The sequence below is a fragment of the Lepus europaeus genome, chromosome 2 (genome assembly GCF_033115175.1).
Source record: "Lepus europaeus isolate LE1 chromosome 2, mLepTim1.pri, whole genome shotgun sequence".
NCBI lineage: Eukaryota > Metazoa > Chordata > Mammalia > Lagomorpha > Leporidae > Lepus > Lepus europaeus.
Genome location: NC_084828.1, coordinates 1,521,432 through 1,539,399, shown reverse-complemented (window position 1 = coordinate 1,539,399; position 17,968 = coordinate 1,521,432). Strand labels below are relative to the sequence as shown.

General features: G+C 65.6%; 1 protein-coding gene across 1 annotated transcript; it reads right to left on the bottom strand.

The window, feature by feature from the left end:
- Nucleotides 1-717: 717 nt before the first annotated feature.
- Nucleotides 718-14,189, bottom strand: POFUT2 (protein O-fucosyltransferase 2). The gene is made up of 9 exons (XM_062204432.1): nucleotides 14,054-14,189; nucleotides 12,450-12,700; nucleotides 10,841-10,985; nucleotides 9,908-10,018; nucleotides 7,399-7,465; nucleotides 6,588-6,713; nucleotides 5,706-5,886; nucleotides 5,379-5,502; nucleotides 718-1,823 (listed from the first exon to the last, which is right to left on the bottom strand). The coding sequence occupies exons 1-9, from the start codon at nucleotides 14,182-14,184 to the stop codon at nucleotides 1,670-1,672; spliced, it is 1,290 nt and encodes a 429-aa protein (XP_062060416.1). The 5' UTR covers nucleotides 14,185-14,189; the 3' UTR covers nucleotides 718-1,669.
- Between the last annotated feature and the right edge of the window lie 3,779 nt (nucleotides 14,190-17,968).

Below are 17,968 nucleotides of genomic sequence, written 5' to 3'. Positions count from 1 at the left end.
CCCACCGCACGGGGCTGACGCGGCCTCACGCGGGTTCCCGCCCACGGCACGGGGCGACGCTCAGGGCCTCACGCGGGCTCCCGCCCACCGCACGGGGCGACGCTCAGGGCCTCACGCGGGCTCCCGCCCACGGCACGGGGCTGACGCGGCCTCACGCGGGTTCTCGCCCACGGCACGGGGCTGACGCGGCCTCACGCGGGCTCCCGCCCAGCACGCGGCGCGGCCCTCACGGCCTGACGCGGTTCCGGCCCCCGCGCGGCCTCCAGTTGAGACGCCTGCACCCCGCAGCACAGGTCCCGAGGGCCCGGGCTCCACACGCGCTGTTCGCGGCGCTGGCGCGTGGAGGCCCCGCTAGGCCCCTCCCGCAGCAGCCGCCAGCCCTGCCCACCTGCGCCCTCGTCCCGGGGCGGGAAGCCCGGGACCACCTGCCGGGCTCCCCGCCTGGCCTGGTGACAGGGCGCGGTCAACCCTGCCCGCCTTCCTCCAGGCCGGCGCCTCCGCCCAGGGCCAGGGGCAGCCGGTGGTAAAGCCGGGGAGACCCTCTGTCCTGGAGAAGGCGTGGGGAGAACTGGACCCACTCCCTCACTGTGACCTCCACCAGCAAGGGCACGGGCTGCACCCAGCTACCACAAAGCAGCTTCTGTCGCTCAACATGGGAGCCGGGCCGCAGTCCTCAGCATGCACCGCGTGACACAGGCACTGTCACAGGACGCCGGCTTTCTAGAAAACTTTATTGACATCTGGGTATACAAATGAATAAATACAGTATCACTTCACCCCACACAGCCGTGAGCAACACCAACTGCGACAGATGGAGACCCAGGAAGTGACCACAGCGGCATGGCACGGGGCAGTCCTGCTGGTCACCACGCTGCCAGGACACAGCCCCGTGGGAACTGAGCCCCGGGTGGCCCACAGCCCCCCAACACTGTGACACCGACAACGTGGTGGGACGTTGCACAGGGAGAGGCCCAGGGGCCGGGAGGGGCACCGTGACCCCGAGGCAGTGCCTCTCTCTGCCAGCCCTGCGTGTGGCAGGCACCCCTGTGGTGGCCGCAGAGGCCTGGCAGGGGCTCTGTAAAGCAGGCGGACAGAACCCCCGCTGCAGTGTCTCCAACGTGGCCTCTGGAAACCGACTCTGTTCCTCCCCCCACAGCAAGGGGTGGAGCCAGAGCCCTGTGCGCCGGCTGTACTGACGGCCAGGAGCTTCCTGCAGACAAGGTGGTGTCCCCACAGGAATACTGGCCCCACTGTGCAACTTTCCTGCGCCCTCAGGAGCAGACAGGAGGGCCTGATAACCATCACAGAGCTCCCGTCGGCCTCAGGTCCCCAGGGGCTCTAGGCAGCAGGTTCAACCCCGGCCCCCCGGGGAGATGGGCTCACACGGGAAGGCAGGGCAGGACTCCCAAGTCTTCTCGGTTGCCCATGGCGGACATTCAATGGGGCCGCTGGCCGGCATCCATCCTTACTCCCCGCTCAGATATGGGGACCTCAGCCGCTGGGAAGGCCCCAGGCCTGGCCCTGACAAACACGCTGTGTCCAGGTCATCCCCGGGCCTGCCACGCGCTGGCCCCAGCTCGGGGTGTCCAGGGGCTGTCCTCTGGGCAGCTGCCCAGTTCCTGACGCCAAGCAGGGGCCGACCTCCACGCAGCGGCAGGGCTCAGCCGCCTCAGTACGCGATCTTCCAGTGGGTGGGCTGCTCGCACGCCTTCTCCTCGTCTCCACAGAACCTGTTGTAGGTCGTCTTGGGGTCCAACCCCAGGATCTCTCTCTCCTCGTGAATCCGGAAAGAAAATGTTGAGACCGAGGTGCCAATGAAATACCTGGGAAGCAGCCCAGGGCGGGCCAGGTTACACGGGCAACGGCTGTCTGCCACACGCCACCAGCCTGCCGGCCCCTCGCCCTGGGCCAGCCCAGCTCACACAGCCCGCCCTCAACCGCTGCACCCACAGGGCCACAGCTGGGTGGCCTCCAACCTGCCTTGCAGGATACATTCCTTGCCCGCCAACACCATGGCCCACGGCCCCCGTGAGCACGTCTGCCGGGGGTCCCCGGTCTCAGGGCAACCAGTGCTCTCCCTGACTCTCACGCATGGGCTCTGGCTGTCGAGGGCACTTGGGGACAAAGCCGAATCACATCCAGGAGCCGGCTCCCAGCAGATGCCGTGCCTGTGCTGGATGGGGGCTGAGGTTCTGAGGCCTCACAGGCCCATCTACCACTGGGGCTGGAGCGGCTGCGGGCAGGAAGAACCTGAGCCTCGGCCTCCCCCCTCAGTCCTGATTCACAGAGGACGGGGCCCTCCCCCGACATCAGCACCGTGCGGAGCCCTGCACATTTACACACAAGGCCCGGAACGTAATGGAACCAGCATGCGACAGGGCCTGGAGGACGAGCTCGGGCAGGGCTCGAGGGCCCGTGCTGCTCCGTCGGGGGCCAGGCTCCTGCTTGCCTGGTGCCACGTGGTGTCAGGCAGGGAGGGAACCCGCACTTTCATGTTCCATTCACCCAGAATGCTGTGACCCAGCTCTGCCTTGGTCACCATGGCTGCTGAGACGCCTCTCACGAGCACACAGAGCTCCAGGCCGGTGTCTCCTGGACAAGGGCAGAACGAGCAGAGTGGCCCTGGGACACCTGCGCACTGCCTCCCACAAAACACGCGCAGCCAGGCACGCAGACAGCCCAGAGCACGGAGGGACACTCGGGACAGGAGCAGTGGGGAAAGCTCGTGGGTAGGAGGCGGGGGATGAGGCAGTGACCGCGTGGAGGTCAGACATGAGGAGCACAAGTGTAAACCAATCCTGGCCAGGGGCCCTGGGTAACAGGAGACACAACCGGGGCCAACATCCGAACAGCCTCTGTGCACGCACACTGCCTGCTCAGACCACTCAGCACGCAGGGGCCTGGGTGACAGGAGACTCAACCAGGGGCCAACATCCGAACAGCCTCTGTGCACGCACACTGCCTGCTCAGACCACTCAGCACGCAGGGGCCTGGGTGACAGGAGACACAACCGGGGCCAACACCCGAACAGCCCCTGTGCACGCACACTGCCTGCTCAGACCAAACACTCAGCACGCAGGGGCCTGGGTAACAGGAGACACAACCGGGGCCAACATCCGAACAGCCCCTGTGCACGCACACTGCCTGCTCAGACCACTCAGCACGCAGGGGCCCTGGGTGACAGGAGACTCAACCGGGGGCCAACACCCGAACAGCCCCTGTGCACGCACACTGCCTGCTCAGACCACTCAGCACGCAGGGGCCTGGGTGACAGGAGACTCAACCGGGGCCAACACCCGAACAGTCCCTGTGTACACACACTGCCTGCTCAGACCACTCAGCACGCAGGGGCCTGGGTGACAGGAGACTCAACCGGGGGCCAACACCGAACAGTCCCTGTGCACACACACTGCCTGCTCAGACCAACACTCAGCACGCAGGGGCCCTGGGTGACAGGAGACTCAACCGGGGGCCAACACCCGAACAGCCCCTGTGCACGCACACTGCCTGCTCAGACCACTCAGCACGCAGGGGCCTGGGTGACAGGAGACTCAACCGGGGCCAACACCCGAACAGCCCCTGTGCACACACACTGCCTGCTCAGACCACTCAGCACGCAGGGGCCCTGGGTGACAGGAGACTCAACCGGGGGCCAACACCCGAACAGCCCCTGTGCACGCACACTGCCTGCTCAGACCACTCAGCACGCAGGGGCCCTGGGTGACAGGAGACTCAACCGGGGGCCAACACCCGAACAGCCCCTGTGCACGCACACTGCCCGCTCAGACCAAACACTCAGCACGCAGGGGCCTGGGTGACAGGAGACTCAACCGGGGGCCAACACCCGAACACCCCTGTGCACACACACTGCCTGCTCAGACCACTCAGCACACAGGGGCCTGGGTGACAGGAGACACAACCAGGGCCAACACCCGAACAGCCCCTGCGCGTGCACTACCCGCTCAGACCAAACACTCAGCACGCAGGGGCCTGGGTGACAGGAGACTCAACCGGGGCCAACACCCGAACAGTCCCTGTGCACACACACTGCCTGCTCAGACCACTCAGCACGCAGGGGCCCTGGGTGACAGGAGACTCAACCGGGGCCAACACCCGAACAGCCCCTGTGCACACACACTGCCTGCTCAGACCACTCAGCACGCAGGGGCCCTGGGTGACAGGAGACTCAACCGGGGGCCAACACCCGAACAGCCCCTGTGCACGCACACTGCCTGCTCAGACCACTCAGCACGCAGGGGCCCTGGGTGACAGGAGACTCAACCGGGGGCCAACACCCGAACAGCCCCTGTGCACGCACACTGCCCGCTCAGACCAAACACTCAGCACGCAGGGGCCTGGGTGACAGGAGACTCAACCGGGGGCCAACACCCGAACACCCCTGTGCACACACACTGCCTGCTCAGACCACTCAGCACACAGGGGCCTGGGTGACAGGAGACACAACCAGGGCCAACACCCGAACAGCCCCTGCGCGTGCACTACCCGCTCAGACCAAACACTCAGCACGCAGGGGCCTGGGTGACAGGAGACTCAACCGGGGCCAACACCCGAACAGTCCCTGTGCACACACACTGCCTGCTCAGACCACTCAGCACGCAGGGGCCCTGGGTGACAGGAGACTCAACCGGGGCCAACACCCGAACAGCCCCTGTGCACACACACTGCCTGCTCAGACCACTCAGCACGCAGGGGCCCTGGGTGACAGGAGACTCAACCGGGGGCCAACACCCGAACAGTCCCTGCGCGCACACACTGCCTGCTCAGACCAAACACTCAGCACGCAGGGGCCTGGGTGACAGGAGACTCAACCGGGGGCCAACACCCGAACAGTCCCTGTGCACACACACTGCCTGCTCAGACCACTCAGCACGCAGGGGCCTGGGTGACAGGAGACTCAACCGGGGCCAACACCCGAACAGCCCCTGTGCGTGCACACTGCCTGCTCAGACCACTCAGCACGCAGGGGCCTGGGTGACAGGAGACTCAACCGGGGGCCAACACCCGAACAGTCCCTGTGCACACACACTGCCTGCTCAGACCAAACACTCAGCACGCAGGGGCCTGGGTGACAGGAGACTCAACCGGGGGCCAACACCCGAACAGTCCCTGTGCACACACACTGCCTGCTCAGACCACTCAGCACGCAGGGGCCTGGGTGACAGGAGACTCAACCGGGGGCCAACACCCGAACAGTCCCTGCGCGTGCACTACCCGCTCAGACCAAACACTCAGCACGCAGGGGCCTGGGTGACAGGAGACTCAACCGGGGCCAACACCCGAACAGTCCCTGTGCACACACACTGCCCGCTCAGACCAGCACTCAGCACACAGGGGCCGGGCCGTGGGGCAGTGCGCACCTGGCGTGGGAGCAGACCCACTGGTCGATGATGGCCACGCCTCCGTCCTTGTACAGCTCCAGCTCCTCCCAGGTCGGCTCAAACCTCACCATCTCGGGTAACAGCTTTTTCAGCTCTTCGTATTCTACAAAGCAGGAGGGGCCGCTAGACTGGGATGCACAGGTGCCCACCACCCGCGTCCGTCCCAGGGACCAGGTCCACTGCGGGTGCTGGCTGGAAAGGCGGCCACACAGATCTGCCTGGGCAAGACACCACGCACGCCAGGTCTGCCCACCACTGAGCCTAGGGCTGGAAGGAAACCAGCAGGCACAGGTCGGGGCCGCGTACCGGCTCTGACGGCGTCCGTGGCCACAAACACCCTGGCCAGCTGGTGTGTCTTCATGAGGCTGCGGATCTTCCTCGCAGCCCCTTCCAGGCTGGGCACGTCCTCCCGGTGCCCCCAGACGAAGTCCTTCCTCCTCAGGTGGACGGCGAGGTACGGGCCCCCGAGAGACGACCCCAGTGCCACCTGCACGGGAACAGCCGCACACGCTCACAGGACAGGCGGGGGCAGCACGCTCAGGTGCCCTCAGAGCCCCGCGGGTGGCGTCTTGGGGAGACACATGGCCACGCAGCCGTGTTATCTGAGGGACACAGTGAGGCACCAGGACGACCACCAACAGGACAGAAAGGACGGACGCTCCGTCCATCTCCTCCCCACAGACGCCATGCAGGGGACTCGGCCGCCGCCTGCGCAGTGCCTTCCCCGGCCCAGGCGCCCCTGCAGAGGGACCAGCGGGGACACGTCTGTCCTCCCCGGAGTGATGAGAACGTGTGCGGTGGGAGAGCAGGGAACTCAGACGATGCTGCCCCAGCGACACACGTCACTCGCTGCAATCACATCACAGGAAAATCTCAACTTTCAGAACAAACTAGGAGACACGAGGAGGCGTCACCAGACAGAAGGGTGCTGCCCTGAACGGTGCGAGCCCAGGAACGCGACCCTGTCCGCATCTCCGCCTCCTCCCTCGTGTCTGACCCCTCCCCGCTAAGGACCCTGGACAGCAGGACTGAGTGACATCCCTTGGTTTGCCCCAAGGCGGAGGATGGGGCGCTCTCAGTGACTCGGGCTCCAGAAGCCAAGGTCGTGCTGTGGGGCCTGAGCTGCCTGACCCCAGGCACCTCCACTGGGAGCTCCGGCTCTCCCTGGGGGCCACCGGCCAGAGCTACCTTCATCTTGGTCCAGTCCTCCTGGAAGGGGATCCTGTCGGCGTCATTGGTGGAGTTCAGGTGTCTGCTTCGGAACTCGTCGGCCACCGCCCGCAGGTGCTTGGCGAACACCATGCTCCGTCGAGTCTGTGGGGACAAGGACAGTGCAGCTGGGCGCCCCCAGGCCAGAGCCGTACCCACCTGCCCGCCTCGCCCCGACCTGCCAACAAGCCCCTCAGCCACCTCCTGTGTCCATGCAGCCTGGGGGGACACATGCATGTAGCTGCCACGGCGGAAGCCTCAGAGCCCAGGCTGGGTCCCTGGGGGCTGCCAGCCACTCTCTGGGTGGCTGGGTAATGGTGCCCCCGGCTACCACCGCCGAGGGCCCCCTCTGCATCGAGGCTGGCTCGGCACTGCTCTGTGTCCTTGCCGCTGACCCGCCTGAGCTGAGCAGAGCTCCGTGTGTCGGGGGGCGGGGATGCGAGGCTGCTCTTCAACCTCCTTTGCTCAGGGCTCTGGATCGTCGAAGGTCACCCAGGGCTGGGTTTCCCATCACAGCAGAAGCTGACCCTGATGTTAGGGCTGCACCCCAGGAAATGTGCCCATCTTGGAACCCAGAGTAACTGGACGAACGAGTGGCCAGAGGGCAGCCTGCTGCCGACACGGGGGGGACGACGCCCACAGCACAGGGAGGCACACGGCTCCTCTGCTGTGCGCGTCGTGGGGGCCCAACTCCGTGGCTCCCAGAAGCCCCTGATGCTGGCCTGCAAGGCTGCTGCTGTGGATCCCAGAAGCCAAGCCGGCGCAGACTCGCTCCTCGGGGACTACTCACGTCCCAGTACTCCTTCCCCCCGTAGTGGTCGTGCAGCAGGTTTTCAGCTCTGTCTAGCATCACCGACCTATTTTTCAACAACGGAAAAGCAGCAGCGATGAACATGGAAGCCAAAACCAAAATCCCTCCCTCTCCAAGAGCACACAGCACGGGAGCCCAGCCAGCACAATGCCCAGGTCCCCAGCCAGGGTGTCCCTCGGTGAGTCACGAGGCTCTGTGAGGTCCTGACCCTACAGCAGCACGCTCCTGCCCAAGCCAGCGAGACGGCCGTCACCACGCTGTGCCCAGGAAGCGAAGAGGGAACAGGCAAGACAGAATTAGCAACCAAATCCAGCCACACAGTAACCGGATCCATGCACCAAGCAGAGCTCACGCCAGGCAGGCAAGACGGTTCAACACTGATCCGTTGCCCAGCACCTGCCCAGAAGGGCGGGGATGCCATGGAAGGGTGCACACCCAGAGGTCAAAGGCCCAGGGGCTCCTAGCACAAGACGTCAATCACTACGCGGGGACTGCGACCCTGTCCTGCCAAATGCTGGGACCTCGCTTCACAGTGACCCTGCCAGGGCTCACAGCCAGGACCCGCACCCTTGGCCACCTGGCAGCCTTTGTGCTCAGAGTCTCAAAGGCTCCCAGAGTGAGCTCAAGACCACAGGACACAAACAGCCGGTATCTCCACCACTGTTAACGTGAGACCCTCCACAGAAATCTTCCTGCAGTGCCGGCATCCCACGTGGGCAACGGTTCCAGTCCCGGAGGCTCCACTTCCCATCAGCTCTGTGCTGTGGCCTGGGAAATCAGCAGAAGATGGCCCAAGTGCTTGGGCCCCTGCCACCCATGGGGGAGACCTGGAGGAGGCTCCTGGGCTCTTGGCTTCAGCCTGGCCCAGCTCCAACCATGGAGGCCATTTGGGGAGTGAACCAGCGGATGTATGACCTCTCCCTCTCTCAGCTTCTGCCTCTCTGTAACTCTGCCTTTCAAATAAAATAGGTAAATCTTAAAAAAAAAAAAAAAAAACTGGGGCTAGTGCTGTGGCACAGTGGGTTAAAGCCCTGGCCTGAAGCACCGGCATCCCATATGGGCACCAGTTCGAGTCCTGGCTGCTCCACTTCCGCTCTAGCTTCATGCTAAGGTCTGGGAAGATGGCCCAAGTCCTTGGGCCCCTGCACCCAATTGGGAGACCTGCAGGAAGCTCCTGGCTCCTGGCTTTAGATCAGCACAGCTCAGGCCATTGTGGCCAATTGGGGAGTGAACCAGCAGATGGAAGACCTCTCTCTCTGCCTCTCATTCTCTCTCTCTCTCTGTAACTCTTGCTTTCAAATAAATAAATAAATCTTAAAAAAAAAAAAGCTGACCAGCAAGATGGTGCCCTCAGGGCCTCAGGGGCAGCACAGCACAGCCGTGTGTGTGTGTGTGTGTGAGAGAGAGAGAGAGAGAGAAAGAGAGAGAGAGAGAGACACATAGACAGATACACCCACCCAGGGCCAGCACAGCCGTGTGTGTGAGAGAGAGATAGATACACCCACCCCACAGACAGCACAGCCACGCCTGTGTGTGTGACAGAGAGACACGCCCAGGGGCAGCACAGCTGTTATGTGTGTATGTGTGCACACGCTACACCCGTCCCAGGGGCAGCACACTTGTATGTGTGCATGTTTGAGAGACACATGCCCGGGGTCAGCACGGATGGTAGGTTTGTGTGCGTGCATGTGCTAACGTTTGAACTGCCTGCCTCGGAGAGGGCAAGCTGCCAGCGCACCCCCACAGACATCTAACCAGAAGGACGCGTTGTCCACCTCAAGCCCCCAGCCCCATGAGACCCTGCCTCACAGGGCTGGGCTTGCTGCTTGCACGGGGCCCACACGGCTAAAGGGAACCCCGCACGATTGGCACAGCCATGGCTGGCAGCAGCAAGGCCACCTCGGGGCGGGGTGCCAGGCCTGGGGGGATCCTCATGGCTGCTGCTGGGGCACTAGGGGGAACTGAAGCGAGGGGACTCAGAGTCCCCACGTGCCCAGCAAGCCCCAGGGGGCACGGCCTCCCAAGGTCGTCCCCTGGAACCACACAGGCGGCAGAGCGCCTGGCCAAGCCCGGGTCTCTGACACCTCCTGCTGGGGCCGGCCTGCACCCCGCTGGTAAGTGAGGGCCACCGCACTCTCCCTGCTGCGGCCACAGGGCCAGTGGTACATCTGTCACTCAGACCCACGAGGGAAAACCAGGCAGGGGGCCTTCTAAACCCCCTGGTGCTTCCAACAGAGAAGAGGAAGCCCCCTGAGCCCGGTGCCTCCTCCCGCCCCAGGCCAGACACCCCCTCTGCTCCCCGCAGCTTCACCACCCACCAGGGGCACCTGGGCTAGGCACTCGGCTCACCTGGGCTTTCCCCAGGACAAGCAGCCTCCGCCTGAATCCACACCCTCCCGTTTTCCCTGGAGCCGCGCTTACTGTGGACCACGGTGGGAGCCGTGGCCTGGAGCACAGGGAGGGGGTCCCAGGCCTGGGCAGCACTCACCGGGCAGAAGTGTTCCGCAGGAGCACGGGCGCCATGATGGAGGCGGAGCCCTGGACCGACAGGCAGGAGACGTTCAATCCCCGGGTTTCTTCGTAGCCCCAGAACCATCCTCTGGAAGACAGAGGCCATGACAGCCCCGATGGGCCATCTGTGACACGGACAAAGTCGGGGTGCATGCGTGTGCCCGCCCCCGTGGGACAGCGCCCTGACCACAACCTCGAGGGCGAGAGCCACGTTAGCTCATAAAAGCCTCGTGCTCTGGGGCCAGTGGGGCAGCACGGCGGGTTGAGCCCAGATCAGAGTGTCTGGGATGGAGCCTGACCTCACTTCTGATCCAGCTGCCTGTAACGAGCACCCGGGAGGCAGCAGGGGATGGCCCAGGTCCCGGCGTCCCAGCCACCCAATGCGAGACCTGGATGGACTTCCAGGCCCCTGCTTCGTCCGGCTCGGCCCCCGACCCCGCAGGTGCAGGCTCGCTCTGCTGCACGTGCCTGAGTGGAGCCAGCCCCGAAGCTCTCCTGGGTCCCAGGGACACGGCAGCGGAGGCAGCTGGGCAGAAATAGCGGTCCCCGGCCCAGGGCCCGGGCGCCTGCGATCACCACGCAGGCAACCGCGCTTTTCCGAAGAACACCCCGCCACGTTCTCGGGGAGAGGCTGCGGAGCTCCCACACGGACGAGGCCAGGAACTGCCGTGCCACGGGAGCACTCCACGGCACGGCCTCCGACGGCAATTCACATCCGGGCTGACGAGACAGCCGCTCCTGACCGTGCCCTTACAGCCCGAGCCCCTCAGCTGTGCTGGGACGCCGAGGCCACCACAGGAGCCGCTGGGCCTCGGCAGGACAAGGCACCGCCGTGCAGGGCGCCTGGCAGCATTCATGGAGACACGGGTGTGTGCGCAGGGGCCAGGACTTGGCGTGCTCGGCCGCGCACCTGTAGTACTCGTGCTTGTCCTGGGAGTACAGCAGCGGGTCGATGCACGGCCGGGGGTCCACCTTCTCCTCCCAGGTCCCCTCCTTCCACCCCTCGGCGTAACTCTGCAGCACGTAGACCTGGTCGATAAAGGGCCCGCCGGATTCTGAAAGAGACGAGGGGCACGCTGCATGCGACAGCAGCGCAGCAAGAGAGACGGCTCCCACCCACTCACTCACTCCCGTGCACCATGGACGCTGGGGGAAGCAGCACGTGGTGGAGCTGGCGGCTCCTCCAGGGCCCTCTGCTGCCCGGAGCCCCCCCACGGGCAGGTCCCCACACCCGGCCTGCACGCTCCTCCCTGATCCCAGGTACCACGGGCTTCCTCCTCAGCCCCAGGCTGGCTGGACAGCCTGACCGCTCCCTCCAGGGCTGCTCAGACCCCTCCCGGGAACCCCCCATGCCTGGCCAGCCCACATCTACTTCACACCTAATGGAGCTGGTGTCCTGCCCCCACTGGAGCAGGAACCGTGTCCTCTTTGCCCACTCCTCCGTCCACCCCAGCAGGACTGCCGCACACCCAGGCTCTCAGTGTCCATCTGGACAGAGGTGGACTGAACAGACCCCCAGGACTCCAGCAGGGGAGCATCCACCGTCCCTGCACTCAGCGTCCAGAGCTCACACCTAAGGGGGGTCACAGCCACAGAGGTGCCCGTCTGACACCAGGCAGGGTGGACACTGCACACGCCTCGTGCCCGGCCCCCACCACCTGCAGAGGCCCTGGGCAGCCCCACCCAGACAGAGAGTCACTCCCTGACCCTCACAGGTGGGATCCAGCTGGTGGGCATCGGATGCAGGGGTCACGGAGGCAGCTCAGGGGCTTGGTCAGCACAGGAGGAGGCCCTTGCCACTCCAGCCCCCAGCACACCGAGAAGGGCAGCCCCATCCCTGGCCCCCAGGAGCAGGAAATCCTGGGGCCCGGAGGTGAGGACAGTGTCTCGGGCTCCCTGGCCTGGGGGCAGACGGAGGAGGCTGTTTCCCAGGCTATGCACCTGCAGCTCTGAGTAAGGGGTGGACACACCCAAGAGGGGCTTCCTAGTTCCAGACTGGGAGCCTGAGCATCACCGAGAATGCCAGGATGCAGGAGCAACACGACCACGGGCACCAACTCCAGCCCACGGGCCGCCGACCCCGCAGGTGCACCGCACGGCAGGGCCACCGACTTCAACTTACATCTTCCCAACAGAACACAGGGTCTCTAAGCTCCTCTCATCTAAAAAACCTTTGTTTCTTCCCTAAAAGAAATTAAAATGGGAAAATTTCACGCCAGGAAGTTGATGAGACGTGCTGCAGGGTGGGAGACACCGTCTCTGCACACCGCGTGGGGGCCACTAGCGGCCCCGGGGCTGGCCGCGCTCCTCCTGGAGCTGTGTGTGGCCCATGTCAGGCAGCCACGGGCACAGAGCTCACAGGCCTCCCAGCCGCCTCCCCAGAACCCAGGCAGCGGTCACCAGGGCCGGGGCCCAGAGCAAGCGCTGCAGCGGGCCGGGGTGGGGGGCAGGCGCTGGCCGAGGTCCACTGCAGACGCACAGCCTGGCCCCGGCCCAGCGGCCCCGAGGCCCCGCCTCACCTGCAATGAACTGCTCGTACTCGATCACCGGGATGTTCCTGTTGAGACTCGGAAGGTCGAAGAACTCGGACCAGGGAATGCGGACCTGGTGGATGTCGGGGCTCTGCCAGTGGTAGAGGCGGCCCCAGGGCGGCAGCACGAGCACCCAGTCCTCGGTCTTCAGCAGCGTCTTCAGCAGCGACGCCACGCGGATGTAGACATCCCTGCGCAGGTTGAAGCCTTCCGGGGGGTTCACGTCGTACAGGAGGTACCTGGCGGCACGGCGTGCATGGCGGGCTGAGCCTCTGCCCAGAGCGGCCCGGCTCTGTGTCTGCACCGCCGGCTGCGCCCTGCCACCCACGACCCTGCTCCAGCACAGCCGCGGGGCACCCAGCACAGCCTCCGAGCGGCCCGGCTCCGAGTCTCTGCCCCTGCCACCCATGACCCAGCACGGCCTCCGACAGCAGCAGCTGAGACCAGGGTCAGTGCCCGGGGCTCGGCCTGTGCAGGGCGGTTACTGAGAGGCCCACGGGGCTGCTGGGCACCAGCTGAATCCCTCTCCAGGGCAGACGTTCACCGGAACTGAGCTCACAAAACCAAACCCGTCACATGTCCACAGACCCCCCCCCCCCCAAGAGGCCGGCAGCGGCCGGGGCAATGAAGCCACACCCCGCACTGCAGGGCCTGGGTTCAAGTCCTGGCCCCACTCCCGACTCCAGCTTCCTGCCAGGGCACATCCCTGCAGGCAGCGGGCGAGGGCGGAAGACCCAGGGCCTGCAGCCCGCAGGAGAGACCCGGATGAGCGCCTGGCTCCCAGCTTCTTCACCTGGTCCAGCCACTGCCAGCATTCGGGGAATGAACCAAGAAATGGAGAATCTCTGTGTCCCTCAAATCGGCTAACTCTGAAAAAGAACCTGGGGGCCGGTGCTGTGGCACAGCCCGAGCATCCCATATGGGCACCAGTTCCAGTCCCGGCTGCTCCACTTCCGATCCAGCTCTCTGCTGTGGCCTAGGAAAGCAGCAGATGATGGCCCAAGTCCTTGGGCCCCTGCACCCACGTGGGAGACCGGGAAGAAGCTCCTGGCTCCTGGCTCTGGCCTGGCCCAGCCCTGGCCACTGCGGTCATTTGGGGAGTGAACCCGAGGATGCACAAGCTTTGTCTTTCCCTCTCATTAATTCTGCCTTTCAAATAAGTAAAATCTTTAAAAGAAACAAAGATTTTGGTATTCCGCGGGGCTTCAGAGGTCACGTCTTTCGGAAGGGACACTGGTAAACAACTCAGAACAGTCACGGCCGCTGAGGGCGGCGACCTCCGCGGGTCCCGCAGCTCTCCCCTGGGACTGCGACGGGCGGGAGCCGGCCGGGAGAGCCCGGGCGAAGGCGCGGCGCCCGGCCGGGTCGGCTCTCCGGGGCTGCTCGGCCGCCCGCCCCGGGAGGACGCCGGGCCGCCCGCGCCCGCACCCGCGCCCGCACCCGCAACCCCACGGGGGGCTCGACGCGCCCGCCCAGGCCCCGCCCCGGCCCGCCCCGGCCCCGCCCACTCGGGACATCCTGCTCCGCTCACTCGGGTCCCGCCTCGACCCCGGCTCCCCCTCTCCGCGGGCGTGGGCGCCACGCGCGCTTACCGTCGGCGGGACGCCGCCCCCGACAGGATGTCGGCCGCCGACTGGCCGGGCCAGAACTCCTCGCCCGAAGCCGAGACGGGCGGCCACAACGCCGCCCCCAGCAGCAAGCAGACGACGCCGAGCGCCGCCATGGCCCCGGCGGCCACGCACTTCCGGCCGCCGCGCCCCGCCCCGGAAGCGCGCGCCGGACCCGCCTCCGAGGCGCGTCGCCTGTAGCCACGGTAACGGCGCGCGCCCCGGGCCGCGCGTGCGCCTAGCGCCTGGCGCGCTGCTGGCCGTCGCGCACCGCCGGGTTGAGGCTCCCACGCGCGCGGCCGCAGCTTCGCGGTAGAGGAGACGGGGGCGTTCGGCCCCGGCGTGTCTTCCGCGGGGCCTGGCGTAGTTTATGCAGAGTTTAAGGACTTTGACTCGGGGGCGGGGCCGGTCTTGGTCAGCAGCCCACACACCTGCGGGGGTCCCGGGCCTGGGTGGAGAATGCCTGCCGCCTCCGGCCCTGTTTCCCCGCCGGCACGCGGGAACCCCCATGATTCGCATTTACCCGAGAGCACCGCGGCACGGGTGTCCTGGGAGCCCTGTCTGCGGCCAGCTGCTGCTCAGGGGGTCTCCGTGCGGGCCGGGGTCCTGGCCGGGGCTTGGCCATCCGCCTGGCGCGTTGGATCCTCACCTGGACCCGTGCAGCAGGACACTTAGTGCTCAGGGCCTCCAGGGTCCAGGCCTTCTGCCCCTCGGCCACCCAGGGCTTCACTGTGCATGGGGTGGGTGGAGGGGAGACACTGGGCCCAGCCTGTGCACCTGCTCCCTGGCCTGGAGAGGCCACACGGCCCGGGGTGGGGGTGGGCAGGATGTCTCGCTCGGGGGGCTGCCTGTCTTTCAAGGAGGGCAAAACCCACCCCCTCAGCACTGGGGAGGGCGGCCACTGGCTGAGGAAACACCCCCGAGCTGCTGTTCCTTGTGGGCCGGGGGCTGGGGCTGCAGTCACAGAAGGGGCCGCGTGACCCCCAGCCGCTCGGGATGAGATGCCCGGCCTGGAGCTCTGCGGGATGGTGCCCCACACGACGTGGCCACTTACCCCGAGTTTATGAGAGCCGCTGTGGACACGTTTCACCCTGGCACTGGTTTGGGCCCAAGCCAGTTTTAAAGAGAGCTGAGGGGTGGGCGTCAGGTGCAGTGGTCGGGGCGCATGCCGTTTCGGGGAGCTTGGGTTGACGTCCCTGGGAGGCAGCAGGTGATGGCTCAAGTCCCTGGGCCCCTGCCACTCAAACCTGGATGGAGGTTCCAGCTCCAGGCTTTGCCTGACCCAGTCCCAGTTAATGTGGCCGTCTGGGGGGTGGGGAGGTGAACCAGCAGAGGATCTCTCGTCTCTTCCTCTCCCTCTTTCAAGTAACTACAAATGAAAAACCAATAAAAAAGACCCACGAAACACCTGGAACCAGAAGTCAGAGCACAACAAAGGTGACAAAGCCAGAGGGGGCGCCCCCAGGCCGCTCAAGTGCCCAGCCCTGTCCCTGGTCCCCCAGGGCTCCAGCTGAAGACCCTCTTGTAAGCACCTCACAGAGGAGGGCTGCTGGGCCCCCAGGCCCCGGGATGCCTGGCAGAGCCGGGCACAAGACCCGCAGAAGACCTGTGATCGGCCACGGACGTGGCCCAGCCTGGCTCAGACCGCGGGAGCTCTCCCATGCCTGCTGGGACCCCCGCACCTGGGTTTCTCCCGAGGACAGCTGGGTACACATGGGGGGGGGGGCTCTCCTGTCCCCACCCCCACTCCCTCTTCATTCAGGCCCTAGGAGTTTGGTGTAGAGCCCCAGATGAACAGCCTGGGGCCGATTTTGTGAGTAATCTTTAGCCTCCTAACTGGAGGCGTGGGCACCAGGGCCTGTCCCCAGACCAGAGCTCCTTCCTGGACAGCGAGGCCACTGGCCCCAGGGCCGCCACAGGAGGGCAGGAGAGCACTGCCCTGGAAGCCAGCCTCCAGCTTCCAGGGAGCAGCAGGCAGGGAGCTGGGTCTACACGGAATACGGAAAGTTCCACCCCACCGCGGCACACGGGGGCGCTGCTGAGCTGGGCAGTGGAGGCCTGGTGAGGCCACAGAGCCGGTCCCTTGTCCACAGCGAACGCTGAGAGCAGGCCTTGGGCCTCTGCAGTGCTGGGGGCTCTGAGAGGCCCCTCGGGAGCCTGACCCGAGGAGGGGGGCGGGGGCCGTGGCCGGGGACTGGCCAAGGTCATACTTTGACCCTGGTGGCCCCAGGGCCTCGCCTGGCACTCAGAAGTTGGGTGGTGGAGCCCAGCCAGAGGACAGGCGGCCTTGCTGGTCCATCTGGAAGACCACCCCAGGGCCCTGAGTCCCGAGTTCCTGGACCCCCTACTCGTCACAGGTCCCCACAGCAAAACCCTGGCCTTGTCCCTGGGCATGCACGGGGCGGTGCCAGGGCGGGGAGTTTCTGGTTCTGGTTTCAGACTTCCATGCGAGGGGCAGGGCCCTCACCATGGCCTACATGAGCACCTGTTCAGGTCCTGGCTGCTCCACTTCCAATCCAGCTCCTGGCTAACACACATCCCAGAAAGCAGCGGAGCGTGGCCCAAGTGGGAGACTGCATCCAAGTGGGAGACCCGGATGGAGCTCCAGGCTCCTGGCTTTGGCCTGGCTCAGCCCTGGCTATTTCAGCCATTGGGAGTGAACTGGCAGGTGGAAGATCTCTCTCTCTCTCTCTTGTTCTGCCGCTCAAATAAATACATAAATCTTTATTAAAAACCGAGAGACGTGAGCGTCCTGGTCCCTCATTCTTTTCCGTGGCCGCCTTGTGGCTTCCTGTCTGTGCTGCTGAGGGTGGGGCTTCCCCGGGGCTCTTCTGGACCCAGTGCAGTGGCCGGAACTGCTGTGGGGAAGACAGTGAGCAGGGGGCGTGCAGGGCGGTGTCCTCGGGCCTGTGTGGATCTGCCCTTAGCCGTGCTGGGGTCCAAACTCCCTCGTGATTGCCTGGCTGCTCACTTGTGTTTGGGGCCTGACTTCAGGGACCGGGCTCCCCCTCAGACCGAGGAGACCAGGCAGGGAGGGAGGGCCCAGGGCTCCCAGGAGCAGGAGAGGGAGGTGGGGTGGGCACAAGGCGGTGGGGGGAGGCTGCTGGCCCAGCCAGGTGGTCAATTCCATGATGGTTTCCATTTCCTCCTCCTGGCTGAGCTCCAGACACTGTGGACGTGGGTCCCGGGATAGATTCAGACCAGGCCACGGGACACATGTGCCACCATCCCCAGTCCTGAGAGGCACAAACCCGCCAGGCCCTCGGGTGGCCCTGGAGCCTTGTGGGCACTGCCGGGGGCTCTGTCCCACCTGCCACCTGGGTCTGGGGGCAATGACTCATCTCAGGGGCTTGGGAGGGAAACTGAGGCTGTTGGGGGGATGGCCCTGGTGCTTTGCTGTAGGGTGTGAGGAGCGCTTGGCTGGGGCCCAGGGGGAAGGGCAGGGTGGGCACCCAGAGCAAGCCTCCAGTCAGTGCCAGCTCCCAACCTGGCTAGGGCAGGGCCAGCCTCCAGTCAGTGCCAGCTCCCAACCTGGCTAGGGCAGGGCCAGCCTCCAGTCAGTGCCAGCTCCCAACCTGGCTAGGGCAGGGCCAGCCTCCAGTCAGTGCCAGCTCCCAACCTGGCTAGGGCAGGGCCAGCCTCCAGTCAGTGCCAGCTCCCAACCTGGCTAGGGCAGGGCCAGCCTCCAGTCAGTGCCAGCTCCCAACCTGGCTAGGGCAGGGCCAGCCTCCAGTCAGTGCCAGCTCCCAACCTGGCTAGGGCAGGGCCAGCCTCCAGTCAGTGCCAGCTCCCAACCTGGCTAGGGCAGGGCCAGCCTCCAGTCAGTGCCAGCTCCCAACCTGGCTAGGGCAGGGCCAGCCTCCAGTCAGTGCCAGCTCCCAACCTGGCTAGGGCAGGGCC